The following is a 26,812-nucleotide window of genomic DNA, read 5'->3' as shown; positions in this document are numbered from 1 at the left end:
AGAATATGTACATAAAGATATATGAATGAGTGGTGGTACAGAACGGCATGGCAGATGCAGTAGATGGTATAGAGTACGGTATATACATATGAGATGAGTACTGTAGGGTATGTAAACATTATATTAAGTGGCATTGTTTAAAGTGGCTAGTGGTACATGTATTACATAAAGATGGCAAGATGCAGTAGATGATATAGAGTACAGTATATACATATGAGATGGGTAATGTAGGGTATGTAAACATTATATTAAGTGGCATTGTTTAAAGTGGCTAGTGGTACATTTTTACATAATTTCCATCAATTCCCATTTTTAAAGTGGCTAGAGTTGAGTCAGTATGTTGGCAGCGGCCGCTAAATGTTAGTGGTGGCTGTTTAACAGTCTGATGGCCTTGAGATAGAAGCTGTTTTTCAGTCTCTCGGTCCCTGCTTTGATGCACCTGTACTGACCTCGCCTTCTGGATGATAGCGGGGTGAACAGGCAGTGGCTTGGGTGGTTGTTGTCCTTGATGATCTTTATGGCCTTCCTGTGACATCGGGTGGTGTAGGTGTCCTGGAGGGCAGGTAGTTTGCCCCCGGTGATGCGTTCTGCAGACCTCACTACCCTCTGGAGAGCCTTACGGTTGTGGGCGGAGCAGTTGCCGTACCAGGCGGTGATACAGCCCGACAGGATGCTCTCGATGCTCTCGATGCTCTCTTGTTGAATAAGAGCACCTCCTCCCAGCTGCCCACTGCACTGGGCAGCTGGGAGGCTAGGAAACACTGTCACCACAATAAATCCACTATAATTGAGAATTTCAATCATTATTCTACGGCTGGCCATGCTTTCCACCTGGCTAACCCTACCCCGGTCAACAGCCCTGCACTCCCCACAGCAACTCGCCCAAGCCTCCCCTATTTCTCCTTCACCCAAATCCAGATAGCTGATGTTTTTAAAGAACTGCAAAACCTGGACCCCTACAAATCAGCCGGGCTAGACAATCTGGACCCTCTCTTTCTAAAATGATCTGCTGAAATTGTTGCAACCACAATTACTAGCCTGTTCAACCTCTCTTTCGTATCGTCTGAGATTCCCAAAGATTGGAAAGCTGCCGCAGTCATCCCCATCTTCAAAGGGGGAGACACTCGAGACCCAAACTGCTACAGACCTATTACTATCCTGCCCTGCCTTTTTAAGGTCTTCGAAAGCCAAGTTAATAAACAGATTACCGACCGCTTTGAATCTCACCGTACCTTTTCCGCTATGCAATCTGGTTTCAGAGCTGGTCATGGGTGCACCTCAGCCACGCTCAAGGTCCTAAACGATATCATAACCGCCATCGATAAGAGACATTACTGTGCAGCCGTTTTCATCGACCTGGCCAAGGCTTTCGACTCTGTCAATCACCACATTCTTATTGGCAGACTCAAACGCCTTGGTTTTTCAAATGATTGGTTCACCAACTACTTCTCTGATAGAGTTCAGTGTGTCAAATCGGAGTGCCTGTTGTCTGGACCTCTGGCAGTGCCACAGGTTCAATTCTCGGGCCGACTCTCTTCTCTGTATACATCAATGATGTTGCTCTCGCTGCTGGTGATTCTCTGATCCACCTCTACGCAGACGACACCATTCTGAATACTTCTGGCCAACTGATCACTGCCCGCACCCGCCCGACCGTCCAGCATCACTACTCTGGACGGTTCTGACTTAGAATATGTGGACAACTACAAAAACCTAGGTGTCTGGCTAGACTGTAAACTCTCCTTCCAGACTCACATTAAGCACCTCCAATCCAAAATTAAATCTAGAATCGGCTTCCTATTTCGCAACAAAGCCTCCTTCACTCATGCACCCAAACATACCCTCGTTAAACTGACCATCCTACCGATCCTCGACTTCGGTGATGTCATCTATAAAATAGCCTCCAACACTCTACTCAGCAAATTGGATGCAGTTTATCACAGTGCCATCCGTTTTGTCACCAAAGCCCCATATACTACCCACCACTGCGACCTGTACACTCTCGTTGGCTGGCCATCGCTTCATACTCGTCGCCAAACAATCTGGCTCCAGGTCATCGACAAGTCTCTGCTAGGTAAATCCCCACCTTATCTCAGCTCACTGGTCACCATAGCAGCACCCACTCGTAGCACGCGCTCCAGCAGGTTTTTTTCATTGGTCACCCCCAAAGCCAATTCCTCATTTGGCCGCCTCTCCTTCCAGTTCTCTGCTGCCAATGACTGGAACAAACTGCAAAAATCTCTGAAGCTGGAGACTCTTATCTCCCTCACTAGCTTTAAGCACCAGCTGTCAGAGCAGCTCACAGATCACTGCACCTGTACATAGCCCATCTGTAAACAGCCCATCTATCTACCTACCTCATCCCCATACTGTATTTATTTATCTTGCTCCTTTGCACCCCAGTATCTCTACTTGCACATTCATCTTCTGTACATCTACCATTCCAGTGTTTAATTGCTATAATGTAATTACTTCGCCACCATGGCCTATTTATTGCCTTAACTCACTTATCTTACCTCATTTGCACTAACTGTAAATATACTTTTTATTTTATTTTGTTCTACTGTATTATTGACTGTGTTTTGTTAATTCCATGTGTAACTCTGTGTTGTTGTATGTGTCTAATTGCTATGCTTTATCTTGGCCAGGTCGCAGTTGCAAATGAGAATTTGTTCTCAACTAGCCTACCTGGTTAAATAAAGGTGAAATAAAAAAAATAAAAAATACAATGAGTGAGAAAGTTAAAAGCTACAACAAAACATGCTAACCTCTCACCATTACCAATAACAGAGGCTACAACAAAACATGCTAACCTCTCACCATTAACAATAACAGAGGCTACAACAAAACATGCTAACCTCTCACCATTACCAATAACAGAGGCTACAACAAAACATGCTAACCTCTCACCTTTACCAATAACAGAGGATACAACAAAACATGCTAACCTCTCACCATTACCAATAACAAAGCTCCACAGCGGAGATTGGAGTATCTGTCCACAGGACCACTTTAAGCCGTACACTCCACAGAGCTGGGCTTTACGGAAGTGTGGCCAGAAAAAAATACATTGCTTTAAAGAAAAAAATAAGCAAACACGTTTGGCGTTCACCAAAAGGCACGTAGGAGACTCCCAAAACATATGGCAGAAGGTACTCTGGTCAGATGAGACAAAATTTTAGCTTTATGGCCATCAGGGAAAACGCTATGTCTGGCGCAAACCAAACACCTCTCATCACCCCAAGAACACCATCCCCACAGTGAAGCATGGTGGTGGCAGCATCATGCTGCGGGGATGTTTTTCATCGGCAGGGACTGGGAAACTGGTTAGAATTGAAGGAATGATGGATGGCGCTAAATACAGGGAAATTCTTGAGGGAAACCTGTTTCAGTCTTCCAGAGATTTTGAGACTGCTAAAGCAACACTTGAGTGGTTTAAATGGTAAAATGTAAATGTCTTGGAATGGTCAAGTCAAAGCATAGACCTCAATCCAATTGAGAATCTGTTGAATGACTTTCAGATTGCGTTACACCAGCGGAGCCCATCCAACTTGAAGGAGCTGGAGCAGTTTTGCCTTGAAAAATGGTCAAACATCCCAGTGGCTAAATGTGCCAAGCTTATAGAGACATAGTTCTCTGTTCTCATTATTTATCGGTTGTTCAACAAGAAAACATATTTACCATCTTCAAAGTGGTAGGAATGTTGTGTACATCAACTGATACAAACCCCCAAAACATCTATTTTAATTACAGGTTGTAAGGCAATTTTTGGGGGGGAAAATGCCAAGGGGGGTGAATACTTTTGCAAGCCACTGTACATACATGAAGTGCTTTCATTTCTAAAAGGTAAAACATATATGAATCCTCTCAAATAAAAGGTGACATTCTGTACTGTCACCTAATATGAAACATTCTACCTAAAATCCAAAATGCTGGAGCATAACACCAAATGTAAAACTGTAAGCTTCACTGTCCAAACACATATTGTGTGGACTATGTGTGTCTGGTAAACACATGTGGATCTGGTGAACAGTTATCACTTGTTGACCAACTACAGGAATACTGACCTCAGAGTCTCCAGTTTACAGTGGGGATTCCCCAGTCCAGCAGAGAGCAGCTTCACTCCTGAATCCTTCAGGTCATTGTTACTCAGGTCCAGCTCTCTCAGGTGTGAGGGGTTTGACTCCAGAGCTGAGACCAGAGAAGCACAGCCTTCCTCTGTGACTCCACAGCCTGACAGCCTGACAAAGAGATCATCATGACTTCACAAACACACTGTTAATTTAACGAGTAGTGTAGAAGGACAATGGCAGATGCATTTGGTCAATTCTCTCAAACAACATATAGATTCATCTTCCGTCTCCTAGAATTGTATGGTCAAAATGTTATACTAATGTGAAAATCAATGCATTTATTCAATATGTTATTCAATATAATATTATTTACATATTATTATGCATATTTTTCTCTAAACTGAATATTTCTTCCTGATGATTAGTTCATAAATGTAATTTAATTTACTCACAGAACAGCTCTGGAGGCTTTGACCACTGGCAGCAGCCTCAGAAGACCTTCCTCTGATCTGGAGTATTTCTTCAGGTCAAACACATCCAGCTCCTTTTCTGAAGTCAGCAACACAAAGACCAGAGCTGACCACTGTGCAGGTGACAGGTTGGGTTTTGAGAGACTTCCTGATCTCAGGTAGGTTTGGATCTCCTCCACTAGAGAATGGTCATTCAGTTCATTCAGACAGTGGAACAGATTGATGCTCCTCTCTGGAGAGAGATTCTCCCTGATCTTCTCCTTGATGTACTTGACTGTTTTATCATGGGTCTTTGAGCTGCTTCTTGTCTTTGTCAGTAGACCCTGTAAGTGCTTCTGATTGGACTCAAGTGAGAGGCCCAGAAGGAAGCGGAGGAAAAGGTCCAGGTTTCCCGTCTCACTTTGTAAGGCTTTATCCACAGCACTCTTGTAGACAGTAACTTTATGCTTGTCTCTGAACAGCGCAGAAAAAAGGTTCCTGGACGTTGATTGCGGTTCGGCCATTAGATTCTCTTTGTTGTTGTTGAATGAGAGGAACACATATACAGCAGCCAGAAACTCCTGAATGCTCAGATGAACAAAGCAGTACACCTTGTCCTGGTACAGCCCACATTCCTCTTTAAAGAGCTGTGTGCACAATCCTGAGTACACTGAGGCTTCATTGACATCAATGCAAGCCTCTTTCAGGTCTTTTTCATAGAAAATCAGATTGCCCTTCAAAAGCTGTTGAAAAGCCAGTTTTCCCAGTGACAGAATGCTCTCTTTATTCCAGTGTGGACCTGTCTCTTCTTTCCCAGGATACTTTCCATTCTTCTGTTTGGTATGAAACTCCACAAGGTGTGTGTACATCTCAGTCAGAGTCTTGGGCATCTCTTCTCTCTTATGTTTCAGCATGTGTTCAAGGACTGTTGCAGAAATCCAACAGAAGACTGGAATGTGGCACATGATGTGGAGGCTCCTTGATGTCTTTATGTGTGAGATGATTCTGCTGGCCAGGTCCTCATCACTGAATCTCTTCCTGAAGTACTCCTCCTTCTGTGGGTCACTGAACCCTCGTACCTCTGTCACCTGGTCAACACACCCTGAAGGGATCTTATTGGCTGCTGCAGGTCGGGTAGTTATCCAGAGGAGAGCAGAGGGAAGCAGATTTCCCTTGATGAGATTTGTCAGCAGAACATCCACTGAGGTTGACTCTGTGACGTCACAACAGATCTTGTTCTTCTGGAAGTCTAGGGGCAGTCGGCACTCATCCAGACCATCAAAGATGAACAGAACTTTGTACTTGTTGTAGTTGGAGATTCTTGATTGTTTGGTTTCCTTTGAGAAGTGATTGAGAAGTTCAATGAAAGTGTGTTTGTCCTCTTTCACCAAATTCAGCTCCCGAAAAGTGAATGAAAATACAAATTGGACATCCTGATTTGCTTTTCTTTCAGCCCAGTCCAGAATGAACTTCTGCACAGAGACTGTTTTTCCAATGCCAGCGACTCCCTTTGTCAGCACAGTTCTGACACGTTTGTCTTGTCCAGTTAAGGGTTTGAAGATGTCGTTACATTTGATTGCAGTCTCTGGTCTTGCTTGTTTCCTGGTTGTTGTCTCAATCTGTCTCAGCTCATGTTCATTATTGACCTCTCCTGTTCCACCCTCTGTGATGTAGAGCTCTGTGTAGATCTTATTGAGAAGTGTTGGGTTTCCTTGTTTAGCGATCCCCTCAAATACACATTGAAACTTCTTCTTTAGATTATATTTGAGTTCACGTTGGCAAATCACAGCAGGATCATCTGAATCTAGAAATAACACAGAGGATATTAATATTACGTCTGTTTTAATGACTACAGTATTGTAGGACTGTTATAAAGTTTAAAATTATAATAATTTATTCTCTTAACTGACTGTATAAATGTGTAAATGTTTTCATAATGCATTACAGACTGGTGTGACTGATTATATTATTATTGGTATTATTGATGGTATTATTAATGTTGTCTCTCTCTCTCACTCTGTCTCTCTCTCTGTCTCTCCTCTGTCTCTCCTCTCTTTCTCTCAATTCAATGTACTTAAAATACTCTACTTACTAAAACGTTTGTGTGTACCCTGTTTAGGGTACGATCCCGCTAAAGGGATCATGTTCATCAACATCCGGTGAATTGCAGGGCGCAGAATTCATATTTATTAAGCTTTTAAATGATGTAAGACACGCGTATGTTCTTGATTGTTAATCAACTTTAAATTGTGGCCCCTTTTGGTATCATGTGACACTTATAGTTTGAGTAAAGCCAGCTCTAACGTTGTAAGTAACTGTACTCTAGTATACTAGTGCAGCGGGTTTCCACACCACTGTAGAGTAATGATAACTAATAAGGCTTTACTGTGCATAGGGCAGAAGGTCTAATGTTGTAAGTAACTGTACTCTGGTGCAGCGGGTTTCCACACCACTGTAGAGTAATGATAACTAATAAGGCTTTACTGTGCATAGGGCAGAAGGTCTAATGTTGTAAGTAACTGTACTCTAGTACAATTTAGGGCCCATAGGGCTGTGTAGTTCACTATAGAGAACAGGGCCCATAGGGCTGTGTAGTTCACTATAGAGAACAGGGTCCATAGGGCTGTGTAGTTCACTATAGAGAACAGGGTCTATAGGGCTGTGTAGTTCACTATAGAGAACAGGGTCTATAGGGCTGTGTAGTTCACTATAGAGAACAGGGTCTATAGGGCTGTGTAGTTCACTATAGAGAACAGGGTCTATAGGGCTGTGTAGTTCACTATAGAGAACAGGGTCTATAGGGCTGTGTAGTTCACTATAGAGAACAGGGTCCATAGGGCTGTGTAGTTCACTATAGAGAACAGGGTCTATAGGGCTGTGTAGTTCACTATAGAGAACAGGGTCTATAGGGCTGTGTAGTTCACTATAGAGAACAGGGTCTATAGGGCTGTGTAGTTCACTATAGAGAACAGGGTCTATAGGGCTGTGTAGTTCACTATAGAGAACAGGGTCCATAGGGCTGTGTAGTTCACTATAGAGAACAGGGTCTATAGGGCTGTGTAGTTCACTATAGAGAACAGGGTCTATAGGGCTGTGTAGTTCACTATAGAGAACAGGGTCCATAGGGCTGTGTAGTTCACTATAGAGAACAGGGTCCATAGGGCTGTGTAGTTCACTATAGAGAACAGGGTCCATAGGGCTGTGTAGTTCACTATAGAGAACAGGGTCTATAGGGCTGGGTAGTTCACTATAGAGAACAGGGTCCATAGGGCTGTGTAGTTCACTATAGAGAACATGGTCTATAGGGCTGTGTAGTTCACTATAGAGAACAGGGTCCATAGGGCTGTGTAGTTCACTATAGAGAACAGGGTCCATAGGGCTGTGTAGTTCACTATAGAGAACAGGGTCTATAGGGCTGGGTAGTTCACTATAGAGAACAGGGTCTATAGGGCTGTGTAGTTCACTATAGAGAACAGGGTCCATAGGGCTGTGTAGTTCACTATAGAGAACAGAGCCCATAGGGCTGTGTAGTTCACTATAGAGAACATGGTCCATAGGGCTGTGTAGTTCACTATAGAGAACAGGGTCCACAGGGTCCATAGGGCTGTGTAGTTCACTATAGAGAACAGGGTCTATAGGGCTGTGTAGTTCACTATAGAGAACAGGGTCCATAGGGCTGTGTAGTTCACTATAGAGAACAGGGCCCATAGGGCTGTGTAGTTCACTATAGGGCCCATAGGGCTGTGTAGTTCACTATAGAGAACAGGGTCCATAGGGCTGTGTAGTTCACTATAGAGAACAGGGTCCATAGGGCTGTGTAGTTCACTATAGAGAACAGGGTCCATAGGGCTGTGTAGTTCACTATAGAGAACAGGGTCCATAGGGCTGTGTAGTTCACTATAGAGAACGGGGTCCATAGGGCTGTGTAGTTCCCTATAGAGAACAGGGTCTATAGGGCTGTGTAGTTCACTATAGAGAACAGGGCCCATAGGGCTGTGTAGTTCACTATAGGGCCCATAGGGATGTGTAGTTCACTATAGAGAACAGGGTCCATAGGGCTGTGTAGTTCACTATAGAGAACAGGGTCCATAGGGCTGTGTAGTTCACTATAGAGAACAGGGTCCATAGGGCTGTGTAGTTCACCATAGAGAACAGGGTCCATAGGGCTGTGTAGTTCACTATAGGGCTCATAGGGCTGTGTAGTTCACTATAGGGCCCTTAGGGCTGTGTAGTTCACTATAGAGAACAGGGTCCATAGGGCTGTGCAGTTCACTATAGAGAACAGGGTCTATAGGGCTGTGTAGTTCACTATAGAGAACAGGGTCCATAGGGCTGTGTAGTTCACTATAGAGAACAGGGTCTATAGGGCTGTGTAGTTCACTATATAGAACAGGGTCCATAGGGCTGTGTAGTTCACTATAGAGAACAGGGTCTATAGGGCTGTGTAGTTCACTATATAGAACAGGGTCCATAGGGCTGTGTAGTTCACTATAGAGAACAGGGTCTATAGGGCTGTGTAGTTCACTATATAGAACAGGGTCCATAGGGCTGTGTAGTTCACTATAGAGAACAGGGTCCATAGGGCTGTGTAGTTCACTATAGAGAACAGGGTCTATAGGGCTGTGTAGTTCACTATAGAGAACAGGGTCCATAGGGCTGTGTAGTTCACTATAGAGAACAGGGTCTATAGGGCTGTGTAGTTCACTATAGAGAACAGGGCCCATAGGGCTGTGTAGTTCACTATAGAGAACAGGGCCCATAGGGCTGTGTAGTTCACTATAGAGAACAGGGCCCATAGGGCTGTGTAGTTCACTATAGAGAACAGTTCCTATAGGGCTGTGTAGTTCACTATAGAGAACAGGGCCCATAGGGCTGTGTAGTTCACTATAGAGAACAGGGTCCATAGGGCTGTGTAGTTCACTATAGAGAACAGGGTCCATAGGGCTGTGTAGTTCACTATGGAGAACAGGGTCCATAGGGCTGTGTAGTTCACTGTAGAGAACAGGGTCTATAGGGCTGTGTAGTTCACTATAGAGAACAGGGTCTATAGGGCTGTGTAGTTCACTATAGAGAACAGGGCCCATAGGGCTGTGTAGTTCACTATGGAGAACAGGGTCCATAGGGCTGTGTAGTTCACTATAGAGAACAGGGTCTATAGGGCTGTGTAGTTCACTATAGAGAACAGGGTCTATAGGGCTGTGTAGTTCACTATAGAGAACAGGGCCCATAGGGCTGTGTAGTTCACTATAGAGAACAGGGTCCATAGGGCTGTGTAGTTCACTATAGAGAACAGGGCCCATAGGGCTGTGTAGTTCACTATAGAGAACAGTTCCTATAGGGCTGTGTAGTTCACTATAGAGAACAGGGTCCATAGGGCTGTGTAGTTCACTATAGGGCCCATAGGGCTGTGTAGTTCACTATAGAGAACAGGGTCCATAGGGCTGTGTAGTTCACTATAGAGAACAGGGTCCATAGGGCTGTGTAGTTCATTATAGAGAACAGGTTATATTGGGCTGTGTAGATCACTATAGGGAACAGGGGGTATCGGCCTAATTCTGCTCTGCATGCATTAGTTGGTGTTTTACGTTGTACACGGAGGATATTTTTTCAGAACTCTGCATGTGGAGGCTTAATTTGGTGTTTGCCCCATTTTGTGAGTTCTTGGTTGGTGAGCGGACCCCAGACCTCACAACCATAAAGGGCAATGGGTTCTATAACTGATTCAAGTTGATTCAAGTACTTTTAGCCAGATCCGTATTGGTATGTCGAATTGTATGTTTCTTTTGATGGCATAGAATGCCCTTCTTGTCGTGTCTCTCAGATCTTTCACAGCTTTGTGGAAGTTACCTGTGGTGTTGATGTTTAGGCCGAGGTATGTATAGTTTTCTGTGTGCTCTAGGACAACGGTGTCTAGATGGACTTTGTATTTGTGGGCCTGGTGACTGGACCTTTTTGGAACACCATTATTTTTGAAATACTGAGATTTACTGTCAGGGCCCAGGTCTGACAGAATCTGTACAGAAGATCTCTTTCTCCTGTCTCTCCTCTTCTCTGCCAAATTTATTTACCACATCCCTGCTGCTACTTGATGAGGTCACTAGGTGTTGTGTTAAGGCTGCTACAACATCATTGAGTTACACAGCTACTTTATCTGTACTTTAGCTACAGCTTTTAAATGTTATAAAACAGCATTCAACATGAGGCAGACAGATCTTACATTTCTCTGGTGTGTCAGCAAGCTCCTTCTGGTTCATTTTCCTCTGGACGTGCATGTCAGGATCACTGAATATGGAGAGTGCACACACACACAGGGAGGGAACGTTGTGTTTGTTTAATATTGTTTTAGGACTATGAAAATTGAAAAAAGGATTAGCCTATGGATTAATGAAAACATCAAAAAGAAATGGGAAAATATCCTTTGAATGTGTTGGTTCCTACTGGAGAGCTCTTCTTTGTCTACAGGGCTGAATGTGTTGGTACCTACTGGTGTGCTCTTCTTTGTCTACAGGGCTGTTACTTTGGCAGATAATGTCACCCATCTAAATAAATAAATATAGTTTTTATAATTAACTACATGTATTATGTTTTTGGTTTATGTCAGTTTCATTGTTTGTTATGCAATAAATTAATATATGGTTGTAAGTGGTAAAATGAACTAGAAAATGTTATATTTCGCAATTCTGAGTAATTACTACTTTAGTAAGGAATTACACATTATTCAGTACTACTGCAGTTGCTACATAATTCCAATAGATGGCAGCATAGAACCACAAAGGATATTTCAGAAGATTAGTTTAGTTTTCTCCCTGGATACACCACCACTCCCCCTCACAGGAAAACTCCTGTGTGCTTCTTTCTGTCCCTTTCCACACTGCTAACGCAAGAGGAAGGACTGAAAAAGCATTTTTTCTTCACTCTGTCTTCTCGAGGGGCATTTTGAGTTATATTTACTAACCGGGAGGGTTGAATGATGTAATTTATTGGTGGGCTGGAAGACGCACTCTTGTCTTTTCTATTCCGAGGTTGTTTACTCGCAATATCAGATATTAAGATGTTTTTTATAATGAATGTATACTAAGGTTGAGGCTCTGACTAGTGATTATTTACCCGATGTTCAATACCTGCTATAATCACTATTTTTTGCTCTCCCAAAAGCAACACAACCCTAATGCGAGATATATAGCTAACTAAAGTAATGAGTTACCATTTTAGAAAATCATGGGAAATATAGTCTGTGGTTGCATGCTATTTTATGTCAATCATATTGCTGCTTGTAGCCTATAACTGATGCTTCATGGTCTTATGCTGCCATCTATTGGAAATTTAGTAATTCAAGTTATTATTTCACTTACAGACTTTGGTGAGCCAACTGAGAAGAAAAAAAATGGAATGTGTCCAGCCTACTTGAGGCGACCCGAAAATTATATTCAAAAGTTAACGTCCATCTAACATTAGTGAAGAGAGGAGAACCTCTCTCTCTCCCTCTCCCCCACCTCTTTCTCTCCCTCTCCCCCACCTCTTTCTCTCTCTCCCTCTCTCTCTCTAGAACACCTGCTGTCTCGACCTCTGAATGTTCGGCTATGAAAAGCCAACTGACATTTACTCCCGAGGTGCTGACCTGTTGCACCCTCTACAACCACTGTGACCCTGCTGGTTTGAACATCTTGAAAAACTTTCCCTATTTTGTTGCATTACAACCTGTAACTTAAATCGATTTTAATTTGGATTTCATGTAATGGACATACACACAATAGTCAAAAATGGTGAAGTGAAAAAAAAAAAAACTTGTTTACAAATAATTCAAAAAAATGTAAAACGGAAAATTGGTGCGCGCATATATCACTCCCTTTGCTATGAAGCCACCAATTACCTTTAGAAGTCACATAATTAGTTAAATAAAGTCCACCTGTGTGCAATCTAAGTGTCACATGATCTCAGTATACAGTATATACACCTGTTCCGAAAGGCCCCAGAGTCTGCAACACAACTAAACCAAGCAAGCAAGCGGCATCATGTAGATCAAGGAGCTCTCCAAATAAGTCAGGGACAAAGTTGTGGAGAAGTACAGATCAGGGTTGGGTTATAAAAAAATATCTCAAACTTTGAACATCCCACCTAGCACCATTAAATCCATTATAAAAAAAATTGAAAGAATATGGCACCCACAACAAACCTGCCAAGAGAGGGCCGCCCACCAAAACTCACGAACCAGGAAAGGAGGGCATTAATCAGAGGCAACAAAGAGACCAAAGATAACCCTGAAGGAGCTGCAAAGCTCCACAGCGGAGATTGGAGTATCTGTCCATAGGACCACTTTAATCCGTACACTCCACAGAGCTGGGCTTTACGGAAGTGTGGCCAGAAAAAAATATATTGCTTTAAAGAAGACAATAAGCAAACACGTTTGGAATTCGCCAAAAGGCATGTGGGAGACTCCCCAAACATATGGAAGAAGGTACTCTGGTCAGATAAGACTAAAATTGAGCGTTTTGGCCATCAAGGAAAAAGCTATGTCTGGCACAAACCCAACACCTCTCATCACCCCGAGAACATCATCCCGACAGTGAAGCCTGGTGGTGGCAGCATCATGATGTAGGGATGTTTTTCATCGGCATTGATTGGGAAACTGGTCATAATTGAAGGAATGATGGATGGCGCTAAATACAGGGAAATTCTTGAAGGAAACCTGTTTCAGTCTTCCATAGATTTGAGACTGGGATGGAGGTTCACCTTCCAGCAGGACAATGACCCTAGGCATACTGCTAAAGCAACACTCAAGTAGTTTAAGTGGAAACATTGAAATGTTTTGGAATGGCCTAGTCAAATCCCAGACCTCAATCCAATTGAGAATATGTGGTATGATTAAAGATTGCTGTAAACCAGCGGAACCCATCCAACTTGAAGGAGCTGGAGCAGTTTTGCCTTGAAGAATCCCAGTGGCTAGATGTGCCAAGCTTATAGAGACATACCCCAAGAGACTTGCAGCTGTAATTGCTGAGAAAGGTGGCTCTACAAAGTATTGACTGGGGGAATTAATAGTTATGCTTAAGTTTTCATTTTTTTGTCTTATTCTTGTTTTGCATCTTTAAAGTGGCATCTTTTGCATCTTTAAAGTGGCATGTAAATCAAATGATACAAACCCCCCAAAAATCAATTTTTATTCCAGGTTGTAAGGCAACAAAATAGGAAAAATTACAAAACTCGGTAACACTGTCACTGTGACACAATAAAATAACAATAATGAGACTATAAGGAGTACCAGTACTGAGTCAATGTGCAGGGGTACCAGGTAGTTGAGGTAATAATGAGACTATAAGGAGTACCAGTACTGAGTCACTTGCAGGGGTACCAGGTAGTTGAGGTAATAATGAGACTATAAGGAGTACCAGTACTGAGTCAATGTGCAGGGGTACCAGGTAGTTGAGGTAATAATGAGACTATAAGGAGTACCAGTACAGAGTCAATGTGCAGGGGTACCAGGTAGTTGAGGTAATAATGAGACTATAAGGAGTACCAGTACTGAGTCAATGTGCAGGGGTACCAGGTAGTTGAGGTAATAATGAGGCTATAAGGAGTACCAGTACTGAGTCAATGAACTGAGTACCAGAACTGAGTCAATGTGCAGGGTACCAGGTAGTTGAGGTAATTGAGGTAATATCCACATGTAGGTAAGTGTAAAAGTGACTAGACAATCAGGATAGAGATTACATCTCCTCATCCAGGGAGTTCAGACACACACACACACGGAGGGAGGGAGTTCTTCTTACCTTTGTTCAGTAGAAAAGTCTCCCTCTCTAAAGTATATAGGTTGCATCATAGACTGGTCACTCTTCATGGACACACAGCTGGGTACAGGGGAGGCTGGTCTCTCCTGCTTGATTGGACTTCAACACAACAGAGACAAACATTACATCTCTCATCTACTCTGAGCTCAGATGGGAAACATAAGAAGACTTTCATTCCAAAACGCTATATATCCATTTTCAGAAATGGTGGTAAATGAAATGTTATTGTTTAATAAAGAAAATATAAAAGAGATTGGTGTGTTTTTTCACTATCTAATCATGGGATGGGGTTGTTCAATGAACTACATGTATTTGTTTAAAATCTATCACTTGATGGTTTCATTTTTTTTTTTTATTAAAAAAAGAAAATTGCAAAATGCTATATATCTACCTCACTCTCAAATGTGACTGAACGGCTCGATTCGGTCTCATGGAGCAAAATATGAAATTGTGTTTTTTACATTGGATAAAATTAGAGACTAGAAAATTGTATTTTTTTATTTTATTTAACCTTTATTTAATCAGGTAGGCCAGGTGAGAACAAGTTCTCATTTACAACTGCGACCTGGCCAAGATAAAGCAAAGCAGTGCGACACAAACAACAACACAGAGTTACATAAGGAGTAAACAGACGTACAGTCAATAACACAATAGAAAAGTCTATATACAGTGTGTGGAAATGGCATGAGGAGGTAACGCAATAAATAGGCCATGGTAGCGAAGTAATTACAATTTAGCAAAATTAAAACTGGAGTGATTTAGAGATGGGCTGTGTACAGCTGTAGCGATCTGTAAGCTGCTCAGATAGCTGATATTAAAGTTAATGAGGGAGACATAAGTCTCCAACTTCGGCGATTTTTGTAATTTGTTCCAGTCATTGGCAGCAGAGAACTGGAAGAAAAGGTGGCCAAAGGAAGTGTTTGCTTTGGGGATGACCAGTGAGATATACCTGCTGGATCGTGTGCTGCGGGTGGGTGTTGTTGAGATAAGCTGAGATAAGACGGAGCTTTACCTAGCAAAGACTTATAGATGACCTGGAGCCAGTGGGTCTGGCGACGAATATGTAGCGAGGGCCAGCCGACGAGAGCATACAGGTTGCAGTGGTGGGTGGTGTATGGGGATTTGGTGACAAAACGGATGGCACTGTGATAGACTGCATCCAGTTTGCTGAGTAGAGTGTTGGAGCCTATTTTGTAAATGACATCGCCGAAGTCGAGGATCAGTAGGGTAGTCAGTTTCACGAGGGTATGTTTGGCAGCGTGAGTGAAGGAGGCTTTGTTGCGAAATAGGAAGCCGATTCTAGATTTAATTTTGGAATGGAGATGCTTAATATGAGTCTGGAAGGAGAGTTTACAGTCTAGCCAGACACCTAGGTACTTATAGATGTCCACATATTCTAAGTCAGAACCGTCCAAAGTAGTGATGCTTTGCGGGCGGGTGGGTGCATGGCAGCGATCGGTTGAAAAGCATGCATTTAGTTTTAATAGCATTTAAGAGCAGTTGGAGGCCACGGAAGGAATGTTGTATGGCATTGAAGCTTGTTTGGAGGTTTGTTAACACTGTCATGGTGTTGCCTGCTTGGGTATTGCAAACCCCATCCCCCTCTCCCTGCCTCTCCCTTTCCTCCTTCAACCCATGCTGTGATCACAGAGAGACGTCGTAAATTCCTGAGAATCTCCTCATGGCCAAACAGTATTAGGAGAGAGGATAAACTTTCAGGACAAAAGAATTCTCTTCCACCTCACAGAACTTGAGGTACGAACATATTTCATATTCCTGCAAAAGTATAAAAGATCGGTGGGGAGTCCAGCTATTAACATGCCCATTGGTCACCATGTGGGAAACTCATGAGAGACTGTGGGACTACATTACAATACCGCTGTTTATATAATAACCTCAGATATGAGGTTTACATCTGTTTGTTGTATAAAATGAATGAGTGAGTATGATACTGTTTGTATAATTGTGTAATATGATTTTGGACTGTTTAATTAAGAAAAATACAAATCCCGTTTGATTTGAACTAAACCCGAGGACCCGCCCCTGAGCCAGTTGGGTCAGACGTCCAAGGACAGCCCCTTCCTGCTATCTGAATAAAAGCCAACTCTGAGAAATTACCATTAGACCATGTTTATCCTCCATGGGGAGAACTAAGTTTAAGTAACATTGCTGAATCTTTAACCATACCACGTGGTTAAACTCTTAGACGAATAAGAACAAGTCTTTGATATTGACTACTAGTCTGCAGCTAGGAATTCGGTATCATTGAACGCGAAGAAAGACAACCGCCGAAACATCCATTCTATAACGAATGTCACTCTGAACTATCCACAATAACCGACACAGAAGGAACTCCAACAAAAACGAACTTCTCTCCAACGATCAAGACGACACACACCGAGCGTAACTATATATATATTGATTGCAATTGTTCCCGAATGAGTGAGCGTTCATGTGTAAGGATTAGCATGTCAATTGTTATAAAGAGTATACTCTGTAGTGACTTCTGAATCGACCCACCATTCTCCCTTTTGTCTAACAAGCCGCCATGCCGGTTCAGCCACTAGGGCATATTTCTCCCATTTCATGTAACCCTTTTTAAGTTTGTTTGTTTGTTTATGCATTTCTGTGAATTAATTAGTTAGTAATAAATAAATGATTTAAGACAATTGATGTATGGATGACTCATAGTGAAGGCTGGGTTCGTGCAGATAATCAACAATTTACGACGTTTGGAATGAGACTAACGTGAGGTAAAGTAAATAAATCATTAATTAGAAGACTATTGATCAGATATGAAAATATCTGAAAGGTTATATTGGGAAATTATAACTTTGTAATCTGACTACTTTCCCTGGTGCCCTCGAATTAATAGTTAATTAGGTACGTCATTACTCAGTTGATCACGTAATCCCTAATTACAGGAATCTTTGATAAAAACTATAAGTCTTCAATTTAACGATAGCAAAGACACGACAACACAGTGTCCTTAGAAGGGCCAGAAGTATACAGAATGGTGTCATCTGCGTAGAGGTGGATCAGGGAATCGCCCGCAGCGAGAGCGACATCGTTGATATATACAGGGCGGTTAGTAACAGTGTGTGAAAACCTTGTAAAGACTTACAGAATATGTTTGACCTCTGTCATTGCCAACAAAGGGTATATAACTGTATATAGCTGGGTTCACATCCTCAAAACATTCACCTTTCGTTGATCAGAACTCTAGAGGTTATATTTCACTGAACCCAAAAATATATATAACTTTTAGTGGTTCCATATATTAAGGAAGTGATAGAAGCCTTTTTGGTTCTATAAGGAACCTTCTTTTCTAAGAGTGAATAATAAACACGTTTTTCTTTTGATTATTTAATTATCTACATCATGTTATTTCAAGTTCTCCCTTTGGAGCGCAACATCACGTTGTTAAATAATAATCCTAAATTGGGCGTGGCTATAAATTGGTTAATTAAAGGCATCTAGGGTGTAAGATGTGTTTGATGTAAATTAACATTGTATGCAACGTTGTAGGCAGCATTATTGGCAAGGGACTTGATGCTACTATGCCAAAGATATTTAGAGTTGTTAAACGGGTTTGAAGAAAGTGTTGATATAACGGTTATATTGTCAAAATTCTGCTTGTAACAACCATCAGAATTGGTAAAAAAAATATGCATTCCATTATATTAGGCAATAATTAAGAGTAGGCAAAGTGGTCGTGTCATGTGAAATTCTATCAAATGTCTAACATGGCAACGAGTACAGTCAGGGTGCCGTGGAACCCCTGCAGTACCTCCACAGACCCCGGATTGAGAACCCCTGCAGTACCTCCACAGACCCCGGATTGAGAACCCCTGATTTAGCAGATGCTCTTATCCAGAGAGATTTACAGTAAGTACATTCATCTTATGATAGCTATTTATTTTGGAAATAAACTTAATAAAATCTTCATAAAATTGTCATCTTACCTCTTAGCTTTGGTGTCATGTCCCCCAGAGAGATGCATTTTAGAGGCAGGGCCTCCCTCCTCTCTCTCCCCAGAGAGACTCATTTTAGAGGCAGGTCCCTCCTCTCTCTCCCCAGAGAGACTCATTTTAGAGGCAGGGCCTCCCTCCTCTCTCTCCCCAGAGAGACTCATTTTAGAGCACTGACCCCTAAACAGAGATCCAGCATGTTGGTTGTGGTTAACACAGTGACCCCTAAACAGAGATCCAGCATGTTGGTTGTGGTTAACACAGTGACAACTAAACAGAGATCCAGCATGTTGGTTGTGATTAACACAGTGACAACTAAACAGAGATCCAACATGTTGGTTGTGGTTAACACAGTGACAACTAAACAGAGATCCAGCATGTTGGTTGTGGTTAACACAGTGACAACTAAACAGAGATCCAACATGTTGGTTGTGGTTAACACAGTGACAACTAAACAGAGATCCAGCATGTTGGTTGTGGTTAACACAGTGACCCCTAAACAGAGATCCAGCATGTTGGTTGTGGTTAACACAGTGACAACTAAACAGAGATCCAGCATGTTGGTTGTGATTAACACAGTGACAACTAAACAGAGATCCAACATGTTGGTTGTGGTTAACACAGTGACAACTAAACAGAGATCCAACATGTTGGTTGTGGTTAACACAGTGACAACTAAACAGAGATCCAGCATGTTGGTTGTGGTTAACACAGTGACAACTAAACAGAGATCCAACATGTTGGTTGTGGTTAACACAGTGACAACTAAACAGAGATCCAGCATGTTGGTTGTGGTTAACACAGTGACAACTAATTATTGATTGTCAATTGTTCTCATGAATTCATTATCTCTTTGAGAAATAAAACATTTACTAACAGACATAGAAACAGTCAGGTGATTTAATGCATCACATGAACATGTAGTTGTGACATTTCATCTCCATGGTAACTGTCAATAATAATAATAAGTCACTGTTTGTTAAGGTAGTTCTAGACAGTACAGCAACAATAATAATAATAATAATAAGTCACTGTTTGTTCAGGTAGTTATAGACAGTACAGCAACAATAACAATAATAATAATAAGTCACTGTTTGTTAAGGTAGTTATAGACAGTACAGCAACAACAATAATAATAATAATAATAAGTCACTGTTTGTTAAGGTAGTTCTAGACAGTACAGCAACAATAATAATAATAATAATAAGTCACTGTTTGTTCAGGTAGTTATAGACAGTACAGCAACAATAACAATAATAATAATAAGTCACTGTTTGTTAAGGTAGTTATAGACAGTACAGCAACAACAATAATAATAATAATGATAAGTCTCTGTTTGTTCAGGTAGTTATAGACAGTACAGCAACAATAATAATAATAATAATAAGTCACTGTTTGTTAAGGTAGTTCTAGACAGTACAGCAACAATAATAATAATAATAATAAGTCACTGTTTGTTAAGGTAGTTATAGACAGTACAGCAACACAAGGCCATGTCTCACAATTATTTGTATTCACTAACAGTAGGCTATTTATTGTCTTTCAATCTGTTATTTTCTAAATGTATCTGAGAATATAGACAGAAGGGCTGAAATGGACATGATTGATCTGAGGGGGAAATCATTGATCCATTCAGAAAGGTTTTTTGCATCAAATAAGAGATTTTATATTATGTAAAGTAGACTTGGTTATAATGTATTATAGCAGTTTGTTAGTGATATGCAGATCAAGGTCTATACCTCAGCTATAGCCTACATATCATAGATGACCAGCCTAAACCTGTTCAGGTCAGTTCACATAATGTTATAGTCCTACCAGTAGCAGGACAGAGCATGTACACTATATATACAAAAGTATGTGGACACCCCTTCAAATTAGAGAATTCAGCTATTTCAGCCACACCCGTTGCTGACAGATGTATTGAATCGAGCAGACCGCCATGCAATCTCCATAGACAAATGTCATAGGATGCCACCTTACCAACAAGTCAGTTCGTCAAATTCCTGCCCTGCTAGAGCTGCTCCGGTCAACTGTAAGTGCTGTTATTGTGAAGTGGAAACGTCTAGGAGCAACAACGGCTCAACTGTGAAGTGGAAGGCCACACAAGCTCACAGAACGGGCCAACCGAGTGCAGAAGAGCATAAAAATGGTCTGTCCTCGGTTGCAACACTCACTACCAAGTTCCAATCTGCAACGTCAGCAAAATAACTGTTCGTCGGGAGCTTCATTAGTTAGAAATGGGTTTCCATGGTCGAGCAGCCGCACACAAGATCACCATGTGAAACGCCAAGCATCTGCTTGAGTGGTGTAAAGCTCGCCGCCATTGGACTCTGGAACAGTGGAAACGTGTTCGTTGGAATTATGAATCACACTTCACCATCTGGCAGTCCGACGGACGAATCTGGGTTTGGCGGATGCCAGGAAAACGCTACCTGCCCGACTGCATAGTGCCAACTGTAAAGTTTGGTGGAGGAGGAATAATGGTCTGAGGCTGTTTTTCATGGTTCGTGCCCCCTAGTTCTAGTGAAGAGAAATCTTAACGCTACAGTATAAAATTACATTCTAGACAATTCTGTGCTTCCAACTTTGTGGCAACAGTTTGGAGAAGGCCATTTTCTGTTTCAGCATGACAATGTCCCCGTGCACAAAGACAGGTCCATACAAAAATGATTTGTCGAGATCGGTGTGGATGAACTTGACTGGCCTGCACAGAGCCCCGACCTCAACCAATCGAACACATTTGGGATGAATTGGAACGCTGACTGCGAGCCAGGCCTAATCACCCAACATCAGTGCCCGACCTCCCTAATGCTCTTGTGGCTGAATGGAAGCAAGTCCCCACAGCAATGTTCCAACATCTAGTGGAAAGCCTTCCCAGAAGAGTGGAGGCTGTTATAGCAGCAAAGGGGGGGACCAATTCCATATTAATGGACATGATTTTGTAATGAGATGTTCGACTAGCAGGTGTCCACATACTTTTGGTCATGTAGTGTATATAGCCTAATCTAAATCAAATCAAATTGTATTGGTCACAATGTCTGAGCGGCATAGACTAAGATACAGCAGAATAGTATAGAATACAGTATATACATATGAGATGAGTAATGCATAGACTAAGATACAGTAGAATAGTATAGAATACAGTATATACATATGAGATGAGTAATACATAGACTAAGATACAGTAGAATAGTATAGAATGCAGTATATACATATGAGATGAGTAATACATAGACTAAGATACAGTAGAATAGTATAGAATACAGTATATACATATGAGATGAGTAATGCCAGATATTTATAGCCGAGGCCAGATTCTTTTCACAACATTTCCAACAGAGACCATCAGGTTGGTCGGCATGATTAGTGATCATACTGGAGCTCAAACCTACTGTGACTGTTGAATGTCTGACGACGACCTAACTTTATAATAGTTTGTAGCCTACCTACCAGAATCTGCCCGTCTTTCTTTCAAATCAACACATTTATCTGTCTTCTAATGCAGTGGTGTAAAGTACTTCAGTAAAAATACTTTAAAGTACTACTTAAGTTGTTTTTTGGGGGAATCTGTCCTTTACTTTACTATTTATATTTTGAACAACTTTTACTTTTACTTCACTACATTCATAAAGAAAATGATGTACTTTTTACTCCATACATTTTCCCTGACAACCAAAAGTACTCGTTACATTTTAAATGCTTAGCAAGACAGGAAAATGGTCCAATTCACACACTTATCAAGAGAACATCCCTGGTCGTCCCTACTGCCTCTAATCTGGTGGACTCACTAAACAGAGAACATTCCTGGTCATCCCTACTGCCTCTGATCTGGCAGACTCACTAAACACAAATGCTTGGTTTTTAAATGATGTCTGAGTGTTGGAGTGTGACCCTGGCTATCCGTCAATTTAAATAACAAGAAAACTGTGCCGTATGGTTTGCTTAATATAAGTCATTTTTAATTATTACTACTTTACTTTTACTTTTGATACTTAATTATATTTAAAACCAAATACTTTTAGACTTTTCCTGAAGTAGTATTTTACTGTGTGACTTTCACTTTTACTTGAGTCATGTTCTATGAAGGAATCTTTCCTTTTACTCCAGTTTGAGAACTGAGTTCTGTTTCCACCACTGTTCTAACGTTCCATATGAGACACAGTTTCAACAGACATTCTGGAACTGCGTCGGCTACAAAGTTACTTTACATTTCATATCAGGAAATAAAGTAACGGTCACTGGGTGAATTAGTTGTACATTATTTTTGATAAACATATAATTTACTGGAAACCAAGTTTAGCTGTGTTTTTTTCCTCCAAAATGTGAGTTACTGTAGGACTTTAATAATTGTAAGCAGTCCTACAAACCCAAAAGGTTTTAATTTGAGAATGTTCATTTGTATGCCTCAAATATTAAACTGTCTTAAAATATTTGATGATTAGTTGAACCAGGTGTGTAAGTGCTGGTAAGAACAAAAGGATTGAGAAATCCTGAGATAAAGATAAAACCATATCATTGAAAAGCTCCTCCACCATCTTTACCAGACGTTTTACTGATAACATGTCGGTCTACTGATTAGTTTCCACTTTGAAAACTGCTGTCTGTCAGCAACTCAGCTCAAGTAGCAGTTCTACTAACTAGTAATATCTCATTTAGATATTTATTCTCTTACTCTGTCCTTTAGAATGAATTTTTGTTCAGAAATACTTACTTTATTTTTCAATAATCTCCATATAGCGTTTTCTGCTCTGTCCTCAAAATGGATCCTGTACAAAAGAACAACTTTACTTTCTGTTTCAGCTCAGCCGTCTCCCCACCCTGATAATAAAGTGTTTTATTGGTATCTTCCACAAGAGGGCAGTAAACACCTGCTGTAACATGACTTTACAACTATGTGTTCTGTTTCCTGCAGTGGCCCAGAGGAGGAGTGCTGATCTAGGATCAGGTCCCCCTCTCCATGTAATGTGATTCATTATGATCGAGGATCAGGTCCCCCCTCTCCATGTAATCTGATTCATTATGTTCTAGGATCAGGTCCCTCCTGTCCATGTAATCTGATTCATTATGTTCTAGGATCAGGTCCCTCTCTCCATGTAATCTGATTCATTATGATCTAGGATCAGGTCCCCCTCTCCATGTAATCTGATTCATTATGATCTAGGATCAGGTCCTACTCTCCATGTAATCTGATTCATTATGCTCTAAAAGGCTAAACTGATCCTAGATCAGCTCTCCTACTCTTTATGAATACTGTCACAGTGACTCCTCAAGATGAGGCTCATGATTTATAAAAGTTTTATTCTTTAAAAGATCCTTTGGGGGATTTTTGAGATCAGGTCCCCCTCTCCATGTAATCTGATTCATTATGATTGTTTTGTCTCATGTCTCCATATATTCATGTAGCCTGGGGGCCATGTAATCTGATTCATTATGATTGTTTTGTCTCATGTCTCTATATATTCATGTAGCCTGGGGGCCATGTAATCTGATTCATTATGATTGTTTTGTCTCATGTCTCTTTATATTCATGTAGCCTGGGGGCCATGTAATCTGATTCATTATGATTGTATTGTCTCATGTCTCTTTATATTCATGTAGCCTGGGGGCCATGTAATCTGATTCATTATGATTGTTTTGTCTCATGTCTCTTTATATTCATATAGCCCTGGGGGCCATGTAATCTGATTCATTATGATTGTTTTGTCTCATGTCTCTTTATATTCATGTAGCCTGGGGGCCATGTAATCTGATTCATTATGATTGTTTTGTCTCATGTCTCTTTATATTCATGTAGCCTGGGGGCCATGTAATCTGATTCATTATGATTGTTTTGTCTCATGTCTCTTTATATTCATGTAGCCTGGGGGCCATGTAATCTGATTCATTATGATTGTTTTGTCTCATGTCTCTTTATATTCATGTAGCCTGGGGGAAATGTAGCTGTATTGAAATGACCTTGTTTTATAACCTTCTTTGTTGCTCAGTGGTACTTCAGTTGTCCTGACCACGTCCAGTTCTTTCACACAGTAATGCTCCAGCATCCACTCAGAGATTATGCATCTAATGCATTCCTCAAATACTGCAGAGTTGTTCAGCAAGTCCCTGAGATGGTCCTGTTCAACCACATTTATTAGTTTATTTGTCAGATGAAACCTGAGGGGATCACTGTAGTGTCATAATGCATCAACAATGGTTCTGAGGTCCTCAACAATGTGATTCTGTTCCGTAGCTGGGATGCAGTGTTCTTTCCTGATTTACTAAATAAAAAGACAGATATTGTTTTTGAGACCTTCAATTAGCTGCTCAGTGTTGATCTCTGTGGCTTGAACACATTCAGCCTCTGGCAGACTCTCTACATCGCTCATGTCATCTTCAATGGGATCAGTCCCAGTCTCAAATTCATCATGAGGACAATTCTCATCTAAGTTGTCTCTGAAAAGCTCTCTGTGGTTTTGGTAGATGTGTGACCGATAGACGCTGAAACATCTATTTGTTTTCCCAAAGTTTGCTTGTTGCAAAGTGAACAATTGAATAGAGTTGGCATTCTTCAGAAAGATTGTGAACCTTGGAATGATGGGATGGAATCATGGAGATCATTGGTACTCAGCCACTTGCAGACATCATCAAGGGACCAGTCTTCCACAGCCACACTCTAATTCAAGTGGACACTAAAAGCAAAAGTGAAATGTATTAGTGTTGAGGCTAAAACAAAACAATAATTATTATTTGACCCTGCTGGTCATCTATGAACATTAGAACATCTTGGTCATGTTCTGTTATAATCTCATCCCGACAACAGCCAGAAGAGGACTGGCCACCCCTCATAGCCTGGTTCCTCTCTAGGTTTCTTCCTAGGTTCTGGCCTTTCTAGCGAGTTGTTAATTGCCACCGTGCTTCTACACCTGCATTGCTTGCTGTTTGGGGTTTTAGGCTGGGTTTCTGTACAGCACTTTCTGATATCCGCTGATGTAAGAAGGGCTTTATAAATACATTTGATTGATTGATTGATCCCAGTCTTTCCAGACAACCACCTTTTCTCCTAATTAGTATTTATGGTTGTTCCATAACGAACCAGAGATTGTCAGTAAAGGTGAAGATATCCGTCTCTTATTTATCTGACTCCATATTTCTTAGTTTGGGACAGTATGGTATTCTGCAGTCCCACATTTAAGTGTTGACTCAGATAATATGATGCTCCAAATGGGGCATTAAGTTCTTCTTCCATGTCGACCCAAATTGTCCTATTAGAGTTGTCAATAAAGAGCCTATCAGGGCAGTTATAAAGTCTTCTTGATATAATTGTCCTATTAGAGTTGTCAGTAAAGAGCCTATCAGGGCAGTTATAAAGTCTTCTTGATATAATTGTCCTATTAGAGTTGTCAATAAAGAGCCTATCAGGGCAGTTATAAAGTCTTCTTGATATAATTACATGTTAGGGAACCTTAATCCTCCCTTCTAAGTCTTTGCATGTATTCTAGCTTGGTTCATCCTGGCCCTTTTAATTGTCCAAATTAATCATTTTGTCTATAGATCATATTCTTTGTTGTTTCATTAGTTAAAACCTGCATTTCAGGAAGGGATCCAGTCTAAATCACTAGAAATGAGCATTTTATAGCTGATATTATTCATTTCTATCCCCCCAGCAGGGATTTTTTGCATGTTTCAGTGTGAAAAAAGTGTCCCCTTTTTGGGCCCTCACCAGTAGGCAACCCTGTTGTCATGGTCACCAGTTAGCATTCATGTTGTCATGGTCACCAGTTAGCATCCCTGTTTATGGATTATAAAAAAATAAAAAAATGTATTAAATTTTTTGTAAAATATTTTATTTATTTATTCATAATACAAAAATCGACTTACATTGCTGCATCAAACATGTCTAGCAAACCAAACACAGGTATTAACAATGCTCAAACATACAAAAATATCAATACAAATAAAATAATACAAAAAATAAACAAATTAAGTGCAATTATATTCACTCTGAAAATATCTTATTATAATGATTCATGAAGATGTTATTCACTAGGGTTAGTGTTTTAATAAGATAAGTAAATTCAATCAGGAAAAATTGGTAATTTTGGTATAGAATTTTGGAATCTTTGTTTGTGTATAAAGTATTTGGCAACAAGAATAAAAAAATTAACAATAATTTCAGTGGTTTTGTTATCATTGCAATAGTAACATATTATATATTTTGTGTTAAAAATATAGCAAGTGTTCATAATGGTAAATAAGTACTTTGCAAGGTTTTCCCAAAATTCTGACACAAATTTACATTCAAAGAACAAGTGAGACAGATTCTCACCTTCTTTTCCACAGAAAACGCAGATATCATCAATAGCCACACATTTGGAAATTATAGAATTACATGGATATATCTTATGTAAAATGTTGAAGTGCACTTCCTTAACTTTGTTTGGTATACAGTATTTATAAGGCCTTAACCATGCATTTTTCCAGACAATGTTAGGAATAAGCGTGTTCCAGAAAAACTTTCCTCTCGGTGTAAGTTGGTTTTGTGAATGAAGAATTTG

The 26,812-nt window shown here is 40.8% G+C and overlaps 1 protein-coding gene across 1 annotated transcript in view; it reads right to left on the bottom strand.

Moving 5' to 3' along the window:
* Positions 1-23,058, bottom strand: part of LOC129868546 (NLR family CARD domain-containing protein 3-like) — a 32,541-nt gene extending 9,483 nt beyond the window's left edge. The window contains exons 1-6 of the mRNA XM_055942640.1: positions 22,990-23,058; positions 18,273-18,458; positions 14,290-14,406; positions 10,740-10,804; positions 4,526-6,326; positions 4,068-4,241 (exon numbers count right to left, since the gene is read on the bottom strand). Coding sequence (XP_055798615.1) covers positions 4,068-4,241; positions 4,526-6,326; positions 10,740-10,804; positions 14,290-14,406; positions 18,273-18,442 — 2,327 coding nt within the window. The 5' untranslated portion in view covers positions 18,443-18,458; positions 22,990-23,058. The remainder of the gene's footprint in view (positions 1-4,067; positions 4,242-4,525; positions 6,327-10,739; positions 10,805-14,289; positions 14,407-18,272; positions 18,459-22,989) is intronic.
* Between the last annotated feature and the right edge of the window lie 3,754 nt (positions 23,059-26,812).

This window comes from Salvelinus fontinalis, chromosome 2 (assembly GCF_029448725.1).
Source record: "Salvelinus fontinalis isolate EN_2023a chromosome 2, ASM2944872v1, whole genome shotgun sequence".
NCBI lineage: Eukaryota > Metazoa > Chordata > Actinopteri > Salmoniformes > Salmonidae > Salvelinus > Salvelinus fontinalis.
Note: the sequence above shows the minus strand (reverse complement) of the source record. Positions and strands in the feature narration are given on the sequence as shown.